Source organism: Anopheles gambiae, chromosome 3, assembly GCF_943734735.2.
Source record: "Anopheles gambiae chromosome 3, idAnoGambNW_F1_1, whole genome shotgun sequence".
NCBI lineage: Eukaryota > Metazoa > Arthropoda > Insecta > Diptera > Culicidae > Anopheles > Anopheles gambiae.
In genome coordinates, this window is record NC_064602.1 from 11,227,415 (window position 1) to 11,240,607 (window position 13,193).

The following is a 13,193-nucleotide window of genomic DNA, read 5'->3' on the forward strand; positions in this document are numbered from 1 at the left end:
CAGAGGTTTTATAGTGTTGGAATGGTTGAGTTGTTCATGTTCCAAAAAAAAGATGTGTGGACTTCATTGGATCGTTTAGCGAAATGCCCGTCTTTTTAAATGGAAAAAACATCCAGATGCATTTGTTGGATCTGTATCATCTTCTGTAGTGTAAGATCATTGTGCTACGTTTGTCTTAGTTATTTCAGTTTAAAAATCATTTAAAAAATCAAAATCGGAAGAAAAAAAGGGTCTAAATCAACGATCCTATTTTTCTTCCCTAAAGAGAACTTTAATTTAGAATCGATTAATCTAGTTCTTGGTATGTTTTTTCGATCGTGATCTCTAAATCGATCATGAGCGCTCTCTTCTGCATTTCGATACCAACAAGTGTATCTTTCTGTCCTCCCCCCAGAGCCTCATCCAAAAACCAACCGCAAAGGAATACAATTTCTGTTTCTCTCCCTTCCGTAATTCCGTACTACACACATTCGAGCATACTGCGTGGAGTATAATTCTTATGCTGCATGATTCCACCAACACTAACGCTATCTATGTTGCGCGACTGGGGGGATCGGGGGGGACCTAGAGTTTCGCTAGCGTTGTGAGTTTCTTTTTTTAAAGTTCTTCTTCGTCATCGCTTCGTCTAACTATTCTCCTCCTCCACGGGAAAGAATGCTCCTCACGTGAGCCATTTCCTGTTTCGAATCCATCATGGGCAGCACCCCCTTCGCCATCCCCGGGGGTACGGGAGAGAACCGGGCGTACGAACCTTCCACGGGATGAACTTGTTCCCTAATGAGTTCAATGACTTGTTGAATGCGTTGCGTACGTACGTATTCTCTCTCTCTCCTCCACCACACGCAGCAAAAGGGTCTCTTTTACCGCTTCGGGTGATGGAGTGGAAGAACAGAAGATGCGTGCGATGATGGACCACCCCTACTACAAAACGTTTTTGGATACTTCTTTTTCTTCCCCACAGACATACACACATACGTACGAAAACGCGAGTGCGTGTAAGCCATGTGGCAACGTGGGGTCGCACTCCTTCCCGCGAAAGGGAAGTGGATATGCTCGCTTGGGTGAATTATTATGCCGCAGTGCATCTTTGGTTGCGTACGCGCGTCTTCCTTTTTGGTCACGGATTTTGGAGCGCAAACCACCCTTCAGCGTGGCGCTTCCGCGGTTGTCGCACGTGTCTCCCGCGTTTCAGCTGTCTGACGCACCCCGTGCACGGATGATTTATGGGCTTGAATGACGACCGAGACGATTTTTTTTTAGTTTCTAGTACCTTTTTAGATTTATTTTTAAATAGTGAAATTTAGCTGAAGAGTTCATGCGCATAGGTTGATTGAAATGTTATGATTCGATTTGATAGAATTTTAGTGAGGTTATTGGTATTGTAAAGTCGATATAGCGAGACACATTTTATATATTGGTTGAAGAAAAAAAGCTCCTTTCAATTTTTCACTTTGTACGCGAAGAGTTCAGGCGCATCGGTTGGTTGTAGTGAAATGATTTGAATTTATTAAATTTGAGTGACGTTATTGTCAATTGTTTTGTAAAATCAAGGTAGCAAAACAAATTGTCCATATTGATTGAAGAAAATCAGCTAATGGATTCCACTTTTGTACAGAATGACCAGTTAACTTTATATGCATCTCCGCCTCTCTCCTGATGCTAGCTGACCCGAAATACTCGGACTCTGTTTGGTGTAAATATACTGCATTATAAATGGTTAATGTCACTCGAAGCTACCCATCGTACTTCCTGTCTCCGTCAATCCAGTTAGAATCATGTTAGAAAAAGAAATGGTTTTCATTGTCAAGCGAACTCCAAAATGGTACGTCAATGAACTTTCCCTCCTTCAACACACACACATCCACACCGGGGGAGCAAAAGGGCGTTACGAGCTTTCGCATCGGTCTGTCTGAGACAGGGCCCAGACAAAACATTTCCACCCCGAAATTATGGCGTGCGATGCGTAATTCTCTTCCCCTCCTTACCCGTGGTTTCCTTTTGAGGGGGGAAGGAAGGATACCGGCGTCTGGGTTTTTGCCGGTTTCGATCGTTTTTGTGGCGCGTGAAATACAAAGAGGAGCTGTGTCTGTACATATATATACAGCAGCACGTGGCTGTCGTGTCGATGGTGCACCTAACCCGGGAAAAGAGATGAAAAACAGAGAGTTATAAGGGTAACGTAAGTACAAGGACCTTTCGAGCTTTTCGTTTGGATGCCGTCACACGTGTTACTGCAGCGCACTTCGGGGCATATTTGGAGAGCTTTCAAGTTAATCGATGATGCCCCTTTGGAGTTCAAGTGGAATGCTAAATGGCAAGTTCTAGCTGGAGGGGATGTCCGGATGTTGTTAGATGATCTTGTCACTGAGAAAGTATTATAAGTATAAGTCATGTCCTAAACGATTAGAATGAGAAAAAATATTACATTATAATTAAAACTATTTCCTTTAATCCTGGAATGTGCATACCTGTACGTGTATGTTATTTGTCGGTACTTTTATCAAGCATCATATTAAATTTGGGTTTTCTTTAAGACAATAATAAATCATTATTCAGTTAAGGCGCCTCCTCCTGTTGCAAGGTGGCTACGGCAGCCATCAAATCGAGTGGTGACACATATCCCGCGGAGGTCACCTCGAGATTATTGTCCGTTGTTTCGGTGGCCGAAGACAACGTATCCTGTTCGTCCGCCTCCTGTTCCGATACCCTTTCCGGTGACGTGACCAAGTTCGCTAGGGACTTAATTTCCAACTTGAGCGCCGCCTGCTTCAACGAGGGCAACTGTTTCTGCGACAGTGCCATCTCTCCGTTGTAGATAAAGTCCAGCAACAGGGACACGTCAACGTACCGGAAGCCGACCAATCGGATGAGATGGTACGCATTGGCGCGTTCTAGAAAGATGCGCCGGAAGACTTCGCTGCAGCTCGCCAGCAGCAGCTTGTGGGAGTTGATAAACTGTCCCTCGCAGTACAGGATCACGTCTTGCAGGGCCTTTTCGTGGCGGAAGGTGCGAAACACGCCCGATACATGCTCGGAGAAACCGTTCCACACGATGATCACGTTATTATCACACATTGCGCTGTGCGGCGAGGGTTGGCGCCCTTTTTTTGGAGGAGGTTTGATTTTTTCGATTCAAAGAGCACTTGGCTAACTTGTGTCGATAGTTTCGACCAGTGCTGAAAATGGCGGGTAGTGATGGTCGTACTTCGTACTTGACAAGGGCACACATTTTGACACAACCCAGCGAACAAAACTGGCTCCCGTTCTGCCCAATGAACATTTTAAGCTGCTATAGCGAGCAGGCAGGATTAGCTTTGATCGGTAGGGGGAAACCGGTTTAGATAAAAGGATTATCGGGAAGCGATCTAATTTCAAACTGCCAGAATTCACATTTACAAAAGAGGTGTATCTCAATTCCAATGTTTTAATTTGTTGTCAATGCGTCTGAAGTTTTTTCCTCCAATTTCTACCCATGCTTAGGAGAAAGGCATTTCTAGTCCAGGAATGGATTGGTTCTTCGACAACGAGTATCGGGGGCCTTCACGATTCTAGTTAGTTTTTTGTATGGAGTTTGACAGTTGGAGGCTGAAATCATGTAAACAATCCATACAAAACCACACAAAAAACTAGCCTGCAATTTTCAGTCTAGATTATTCTAGCCACAAAGCTAGAATTAGATTCGAGTACCTGCTCGAAAGCACGGTGTTGTTTACATTTATCCCAAGGTGCATTAAAGAGATCAGGTGGTGGAATCTGGAATCAAAGTGTATGAAGTCCAGGTGGTCTCATAGCATTTTTTCATAACCAATTTTGAACATCACTTTTTGACAGAACGAGTGAAAACTTTTACTCCAACGAGCTTTCTGGAGGCTTGACTAATACTCAAAATACTATTACAATCTTCATTCAGAAGCAAAAGCGATAAAAATTAGCCTTCTAAATTCATACACCTTGGGATAAGCCCACCTGTATATTATACTCAATTAGATAGCTGCTCGAAAACTGCTATACAATGCAAACAGCTAAGGCTGAAATTTCAGCCTACGAATTTCAAACGGAAAGGGCCCCATCATCAGTTTCCGGATTGGGATTGATTAGAGGTTGTTTTTGGTAATAGTTCCAGGACCACGATCGAGATCAGTTCCAAGTCCGATATAATGAACTTCAGGAATGAAATAGTTAAAACTACTACAGTCTGTTCTCGAGTTATGCGGTTTCTGCGTTCCCGACGAATCCGCGTAACTCGAATATCCGCGTAAGTCGAATTTCTCGTTTTTTGACTAAAATACTATTGATTACTTGGAATTTTGATTTAATTTAGTGTTGTTATACACTTTATCATTTATTTTATATGATTCGTGCAGGAAATTCTAATATTTCTGGCTTTAAAGCGGTTTCAATTTGTTAGCAAAAATTCAATTTATACCAAACTTGAAGCAAATTGTACTGATTTGACATTTGATCTGTCAAATTAAAAAAACCGCGCATGTTCGAATCCGCGTAAGTCGAGAACCGTGTAACTCGGGAACAGACTGTACAGGTGTCCTCCGAGATACGACTGTATTTGGGACCGAAAAAATGTCCCAAAGCAAGGCGTAAGTCGAAAAAGTCGTATGTCGAATATCTATGAATATAAAGTTTATAACCGAAGTTGAAGAGTTGGAATTTATGATATCGTGTATTTTATTTCAAATAATGTTCGATAATGTAATAATTATATTTTAAAAACCGTACACAATATAGATATTCAAGATAGGGTAGTTGTAGAATCTTTGGAAATGTATGTATAACGGTTATCAGCCCAGATATTAAAAAAAAAAAATATACATCAATTTCTTGTCAATGACAACTTTTAACTGTCAAAATCAAAATCGTCGTATCTGCGATTCGTCGTAACTCGAGGGGGTCGTAACTCGAAGGACGCCTGTATTCCAAGATGGAAATAGCATCCAAGATTGGTACCAGTACAGTTGTCCAGTAGCTATGAACGAGTTCAGTGTGAAGGGTCATTTAAAGCAGTGTTCTCCACCCTTTTTAGAAGTGCGGATCACTTAGCTTTGAAAATTCATTTGCCGCGGCCCCCATCTATATCTATAGGGTTGAGATCAGATCCAGGATTGATGGTTTGAGATCTGGTCTTGGTCCAGTTTGAGATCTCTTTCAGGATTGACATTTGTACTTTATAAGATCTAGGAACTAGTTGTGGGTTCAGGATCAGTAATAGCGTCAGTATGGGGTCAGAATTATTCACTGAACCGATATACGCTAAGGATCTGTTCCAGTTCCGATATGGGTTCAGCGTCAATTTCAGTACCGGCATGGAATAAGCATCAGTTCTAGGAATGAAATGGATTTCTAGAATCGATGTGGACTGGTAATCGGTGCAAGAGCCGGTATGGGTGCAGGATCAATTCCAGGACTAATGTGGGTTCACGATCAGTTTAAATAACAGTGTTGGGTTGAGATTAGAAGCTGTTTATTTCCGTTAATGATTCAGAATCAATCTCTTTCGATGTGCCTCGTGGCTTCCATGAATCCAGAGCTGGAGACTTAAAAAACAACCAGAATTTAGTTAGTATGGTAAAGTATTGTTACCACATTTCATAACACAATCCTTAAAGTTCTATTGCGTATTATTGCAAACTTTAAACTCAATTTAAATTATAACATTTAAACTACCTCCAACAACCACAAAAGCCAGTTTTAAATCATTACTCAATTTCTCTTCTCCATCACTGCGCATTCCTTTCATAAGCCATCGGACAGGAAACGGTGTACCATAAGGGATAACATGATCCAGACACATGGTCGTAGGGTTTCCCAGCTTTCCAAGGGCCCCGACGCTGACGCTGTGTTACCATTGACTAATTGTTCACATTCACGGCAGCTTTCCACATTTTCGCCACATTTCTAATTGGTTCTGGACGTTGCTTCCATCCTGCTATCGGCCTAGAATGTCGTTGCGTGTGTTGCGTATCTTTCCCAATTTTGCTGTGTACGGGTTAAATATTTTAGTGACGCGTCCTTTTTGGGGAATATCCGTCGCGATGGCGCTTAAGTTTTGGTTTGTGGTGTGGTGGAAAATGTACACACATTCTTCTCGACCGTTTCGCTTTTGGTAGCATTTGTGTTGTGTTGGGAGCAGGCAGTCATCGCTGATGGCAGGTTTTGTGTTGGATGCTGAATTGGGGGGATTCATTTTGTAATTAAATACACAAACGAACGAATGGGTACTCGTACTAGTCACATTTGAAACGGGTTCCGGTGTTACGTTTTCCATTTAGATCATTAATTTTGTAAAAGAGAAACAATGCCTGGTGAAACCCATGTAACGGTATGAAGTGGCGGGAATGGGATTCTGTCTGGAGATTGGAATATGTTGGGGAAGCAAAGTCAGTAACAAGCTCCCTATGTTAGTATAGTTCACGTAAAATTGTATTTGTTGTACTGTATGGTTACATTCTTATGAATGACCTTTTTGAATTCCTTTCGTTTTCAGGGTAGGCAACCATTTATTTAACCTTTACTGCTAATCGTGACTTTGCCACATTAATAGCAATCTCCCCTGGTGTTACTTTTAAATGACTTTACTTTTCGTGTGTCTTTGAATATTTTTCTACGGAAACTTTGCTTCCCCCACCTATGTACACACCAATTTGTACAACCAATTATCACCACACAAAATCAAACACGATCTGATAAATGCCCCAGAAGGTGCATTTGGGGGGTCCAACGGTGTTAAATAAGTGAAAATTTCCGCCTTTTTTCGTTGTTGTGCAGGTTAACAGGGGGCTACCACCATGCTCCCATCGACGGTAGAGCCTTTAAGGTACTGCAAATGCGTGTTAAATAGCCACCCTTCTTTACCTTTCACTTGGCCAACATGTACACGGGGGAGGAAAGTTTTTGCACACCATGCGCAGGTGGGCTGGGGATTGGGCGTGCTGGGTGGCCATTTCATATTTCACCTGCTATCGATAATAATCATCGGTGCACATGAAACGTGGTATGGTATTGCTGCCAGGTTTGGCACGGATTGGCACGAATTGAAATGTTAGGGGTATTACTGATACTTCACTTTGTTGGTTTAACGACGGTTAATTTGTATATTTCATACTGTTAATTTGTATATTTCATAATGTTAATTGTTCATTCTAAATATTAAATATTTCAACAATGATATGTTCATTGTTTAAATAATTCATTTACTTGAGTATTTGCTTCTATATTCTGTTACGTTTTTTATTATTTTATTTATTCTTATTTGTTGTTCCTCTGTGTCCTTGTTACCTTGTGCATTTTTGCTCATCTTTTTTAATTTATTTTTTCCCCTATTTTCATTGGTCCTTTGTTATCTTATTTGCTCGTGTTTTTTTCTTATCTTCAATTCGATTTGGACTTCTATCGTTCTAAATTATATCCTTTTTCCTGTTTAATTCATTTTTGCTATCCAATTTTATGCTGAATGCTATATGTTGAATATTTTAATTAGTTTTCTTCTTCTCACTTGTCTTTGTTGATGTTGTTGTTCAATTTTTTTTACTCTTCTCATTTGTCTGTGTAGATAAGAGCTTAATAAGTAATCTTTAGTCATTATCAGTACCAAAAATTGTTCAATTTTAAACAAGAATCGTTCTCTCCAAAACGGAATTTATTGCAATTTTTCATAATTAATTACCACTTCTTTTTTATTTACAAATTCTCTACCAATTATACGTTTTTATTTTGCTACCATTTACTATGTTGACTCATGCAACTTATCAACGTAACGTATTTAGTGGTGATACTATATACAATCATTGCTTTTGCAAAGTTTCCCGTTGCTCCCTTTAAACCATGAGGAACATTCGATTATATTCCATCTCCAGACAGGTAGGGTTGGTCTTTAGCCCGACGATTGCCAAACTAGCAAGTTTTCCGAATTCTAAACACAGTCTCCCCGTACCGTACCCCGCCACAGAACGTCAGCTGTAGTAGCTACACCGTTCCATCTAGATTTTCCACGCAACGCAATTTACGTCCACTGATTCGCGTGCTTCAGTCGTGGTTTTGTGGTTACCTTAATTCATGGCAAACCTCTCCCCAACAAACACATGTAGCAGGACTTTCGAGCAGGGGACTATAAATTGGCGTACCGTGGACGCACGCCTGCCTGCGTCGTCGTGCCTGTACGGCTCCTGCCAGACAAAGCATATTCGATCGACCCGGGTCAATGGCCGCAGTACGCAGGATGTGCGGAATCAATCGTAGCCGGGGACGGGGTAGCGGCCCTGTAACGTGGGTGTGGGTTGCAGAATTTCGGGGCAGTAAAAAGGACACTCGGATCGTTCATTTTTGGATCGGGCGAGACACATTGTGCGCAACAGGAAACGAACTGTAACAGCTAATCGCTGTTCAATTTGATTGCGTAAATGCGGTTCGATCAGGGATTATTTAGTCATATTATTTGGTGTTTTTGGTTGAAAATGGAAATTTAACTCAATAATTTATTACATTAGCCAACATATCAGTGAAATAGCAAAAGATAAAACTTGCTGAAATACGTATTTAAATAAATCTATCATAGAAATTGTTAATTAAAAATGAAAAACTGCTTAACAAATACAACCAAACACATTTAAACACTCAACCTAAAGCACTGAAATGTGCAATCGTTCGCAGCAGTAGTAAAAATTCCCCCCCCCCCCCCAAAACATTCACCTCCAATTTGCAACATCTGCATCTAAACCGTCTAACTCGTTCCGTTGTTCATTTCCCCGAGTTTTTGCGCTATCGGCGATGGTGGGAGGGTGCAGATAGATAATCCAATAATTTACAGTGCGCTCGTAATGCACCAACCCGGTGATTTGTTCGCCCGGGGCTGAACGGGGAGAACGGACAGGCGGACTCGTAACTATCCACGTTTGAACGTCCAGCCGTTTCCCTGTAACCGTCGGGATGATGTGCAGACTGCTGCCAGTTAGTCATTGAAAGCCGCTGTCACACGGAATGTTGGAAACCATGTTCCCACTCCAGTTCCGGAGGACACGGTTGTTTCGTATCGTTGCGCATTCTGTATCGCGTCCTTACTTAAGCTGCTGCTAGCAGGAGTTAGGTGTCTGAGAAGATGGTAATTACAGTTTCGAAAATAAACTTGATGTCAACATTTAGCCAATTTATCACCTAGATTCACGATGGCTCTGTGCAGCAACGGACGGACTAGTCCAGTCTCTAGATGTTGCTGGCCTACTCCTACCCTAATCCTGATTCCTTTCCGCTCAATTGTTGTTGCGCTTTTCCAGTGGCGAAACACAGCGGTTGTAAATCTGTTTTATGGTGTTTTCTCTGTCCTTTCGTTGTTTTTGACTTGCGAAGATAAGTCGGGTTGCAGTCAGAAATAATCAGATGTTGCCTCTTTCCGCTTTGAAAGAGCCTGACGAGCGGAATGGATGCTCCTTTTACGCTAATGTAACTTGAAGAAAGACATTGGCAGAAGGTGCAATTGAACGAATCGAATTCATTTGTTTTTTTAACCCTTGCAGAGTCAGTAAGAGGAACCATATTGGAGTTACAACTTGATTAAGTGAATCTAGTTACTATTAAAAATTTTACGACTATGCTTGAAGGAGGAAACCCAAAAGGGCGTAAAACTTGCTTTACACAAGGGGTTTTCAGCAATGAGAACCTTGTTGTGGGACACTATCTTGACTTTTTCTTATGGGAACTGAACTTTTGTGATTAGAATTGGAATCTCAGACTAATTGAAAATTCCTGTTAGTGTTGTTCAAAAAGGGTGGTGTAGATGTTGTTTGAATAGTTTATAGAGGCTTTGGCTCCAACGGAGTTCTTTCGCCTCTTAATGGGTGGTGTAGAGTACGATTCCCATTACATAGGGTTACAGGAAAGAGAATTTCTAGAAAGTGTCCCTCAACAATGAGAAACCCTGGAAAGGTTTGAATCGCAAATTATTTCTTATTTCTGTTAGACAAACGATTATTATTAATAACCTTAATCTTAAAAAGAATAGAATTATTTATCGAGAGGATTCTTCCATATTTCTCCTACGATTATTTCAGTTTCAATATTTCTTGCAGATCTGTTACATTTTGAATTAACTCCTTATCAATTTTCCCGACAAAATTGTTGCAGTAGATCTTTGGCATCATGTTGGTCCAGAAATTCTTGATTGCAATTCTCGAGTACCCTGGTTCTTCCTCATCAGCTTCCTGTGGAGCTTCTTGTCACTCAGGTTCGTCAACCATTGGGAACTGGGTTCTCTTTCGATGCTCTGATTGTTGTCTAATTGTGCGAAGATGTTGTAAATGACGGAACGGACTTCATCCTACGTCCACAAACTGTCGCACCATGTCCGTTTTCGTTGTCGCGAGGTGCCGTTCTTTGATCGCGCACGCTTCTGACCGAAGTTGCTTCCCTTTTATGGCTATCACGGTTAGAGTTCGACTATAGGGCTTTCAAATTTTGGCTGCTGACTCATTGATTACTGCTATTGAAAGTGCATTGAAGATTTCGTCAGTGCGAGTGAACATAAAGACATGAAAAATCGACAATCGACAAAGCTTATACACTGATTTTAACGCGAGTCGATAAAATGAACTCTCAATAATGTAATTCGTACATATGACCATGAAATCCTCTTCGAAATATCTACATAACAAAAATAGTACATACTATGAAACTTCATTAAACTTATAATGGATTCAATCAATTGTATAGAAAATCAAATACTGAAACCATAAAGACTCTTAGAGTTCAATCATTTAAGAAGAATTCTTAAAAGAACACTCATTCTAAAAATTCCTTTAACTTTTAACATTGATCAACTTCAAAAGGAGTATAATTATATGATGATGAATATTCTTTTAGAATTTTATTAAATTTACAGCAAAAACAACCAATTCCTCAACGAAAACTACACAAATATTATTCCCATCAACAAATCGTTCAGTAATAAGATCAATATAATTCCAATGTAGGTACACACTACACTCTCTCCACACCCAAGAGTTTAGTGATCCCCAGACGACGAACCCTTGCCATTTCCTTCCGTTTACTTTCTTACAAAGAAAGCAATTCCCCCAAGGTGTACACTCGAAATCTTTCAACAATCTTCCAGGGATGGAATCGTAATGGAAATTACATTTCCACTAAGACGACAACGACGACGACCACGATGACGGCAACAGCGGCGAAAGAACGTGCAAGGAACTCATAAAACCCCGTTGTGCGCTCCTTAGTCGCGCGCGATTGATGCGATTTTATGTGCCACCCATCCACCTATACCGGCCGGCGTAATTTCCTTCACCCACCAACTTTCGGCACATGGGTTCAACGGCGGCCACTTTCATGCCTCCACGTGGTGTCGGTGTGGTGGCGTAGCGTCCATGAGGTGGTTGCATCCTTTTGCATCCGTCCTTGTGCAACGGGGCGACGGAGTCTCATCCACAACCGTGCCCATACGTCTGTATGCTGTCTGTCTGTCTGGCTGAGTCTGGCTGCCTATCTCGGTGTGTCTGTTCGTCTGCTGTTGTTCGCCTGTGTACGCCCAATATTTACAACCTGTTTCCCCGGTTCCATGTACCGGCGGCAATGTGTAAGTCAACAACCTTGCAACCACTCACACAAACGCGCAAACGTGAACGCGCAGCTACGGTAGTGTGGTGCAACTGCGACAACAGTGTCTGGAGGATTTTCGGAGTTTTGCTTACTAGCCGACCATGACGGGGCTTTTCCCCGGGCCGGGTACGTTTATTGTCGTCTGGCTGTTGCCAGGTTCGGGGTTTCGAGGGGGGAAAGGCAGGCAAGAACACATTTCCACCGGCTGCCGGCCAAGCCGGGGTAACGGTGCCGAACGGTTCGCCGAAAAAGAGCTTAAAGAGCGTTCGTCCTCGCTGCTATCGTTTTGTAGCACTACTAGAAGAGGCCCTTCAACTCCTGTGTCGATGAGGGGTGCTGTTTACTTACATAAAGTGCAGTGAGAATGGCGAGAAGGTACTTCGCATTCGCGTTGTATCGATATTTTAGTTTCATAATGTGTTCGTAAGGTGCACGGCGAACGTCTAGAGTACGATTTTCCCGGCTGAGTTATGGCTGGGGGTTTGTGTACGGTATCAATACTGCCTTTGAAGGAAGTTAGGCAAATTTCAATTGTTTTTATTCATCCGCTTAACTATTCATGAAATTTTATTATTCACCCACCATCAACTTTTGGTTTTGGGTATGTTTTTCTTCTTTTATGGAAGTTTTGTTATGTTTTATTTCTTTTTCTCAATTATTTAATTAATTGAATCGAATAGGAGTGATTTAAACGAGAATTTTGAATATTTGCAGATTCGTTTGATCTTGTTTATCTAATTTGGTTACACTTTTATTTATTTCTTCAATATTATTCTGTTTCTTAGGATATATTTTTGTTGTAGTTCTTCTTAAATTGCAACCCTTTTAAATATTTATTTGATTTTTTGTTGTCTTAGTTTTTAGTTTTTACTTTTATCACTTTTAGTTTTTAGTTTTTGCTCAAGTTTTACCTTACATTGATATTACTTCTATTCTTTGTTGCCTCTCTTCTTATTGGTTTGTTTTACTTTTTTCAGTTTTTGTTTTGTTTTTGCTTGGAGTTAAATTTAAGGGACATTTTGTTCATTTAATGCAATTCAATTGCATAAATTAAGAGACATTTGTTATTTGACAACTCTTTTATTTTTATCCAACATTGGGAATGACTGTTTCTGTTTGCGTTGGGCTGTTCATAATGTGTTTCTTTTATTATTTGCTTTTGTGATCTGTTTTTGTGTGTTAGTTTTTCACATCGTAAATTTTCGTTAGCTTTATAGCTTTCTATTTTTTTCTCCAAAACTTGTTTATATTCATCTTTGAAATTTGTTTCTTCTTTTATATACTTTGTTTATCTGTTTTGTTTGTTAGTGTTTCATGTTGTTAATTTTCTTTACTGACCTGCTTCATAGCTTTCTATTCAAAACTTGTTTATATTCATCTATCCAATTTAATTTTTTAGCTTTGTTAATTCTAAGACACTTTGCTCTTCCTACTTCTTTTCTATGGTCCTGGTGACTTTTTTTTGAGTTATTTTACCCATTTCTTTCTATTGAATCGACAGTTTTTATACTACAAATTTGTTTTTTAAATTTCTATGATTTTTCTGATATTTTTGCCTTTGTGTCAAATTTACAACTTCC

General features: G+C 40.5%; 2 protein-coding genes across 2 annotated transcripts in view; one reads left to right on the top strand and one right to left on the bottom strand.

Moving 5' to 3' along the window:
* LOC1277464 (histone demethylase UTY) overlaps nucleotides 1–13,193 on the top strand; it is a 93,564-nt gene that overhangs the window by 3,887 nt on the left and 76,484 nt on the right. The window lies entirely within an intron of this gene.
* Nucleotides 1,031–4,823, bottom strand: LOC1277466 (longitudinals lacking protein-like). The gene is made up of 2 exons (XM_061659428.1): nucleotides 2,469–4,823; nucleotides 1,031–2,395 (listed from the first exon to the last, which is right to left on the bottom strand). Exon 1 carries the CDS (start codon nucleotides 3,073–3,075, stop codon nucleotides 2,557–2,559), a length of 519 nt encoding a protein of 172 aa, XP_061515412.1. The 5' UTR covers nucleotides 3,076–4,823; the 3' UTR covers nucleotides 1,031–2,395; nucleotides 2,469–2,556.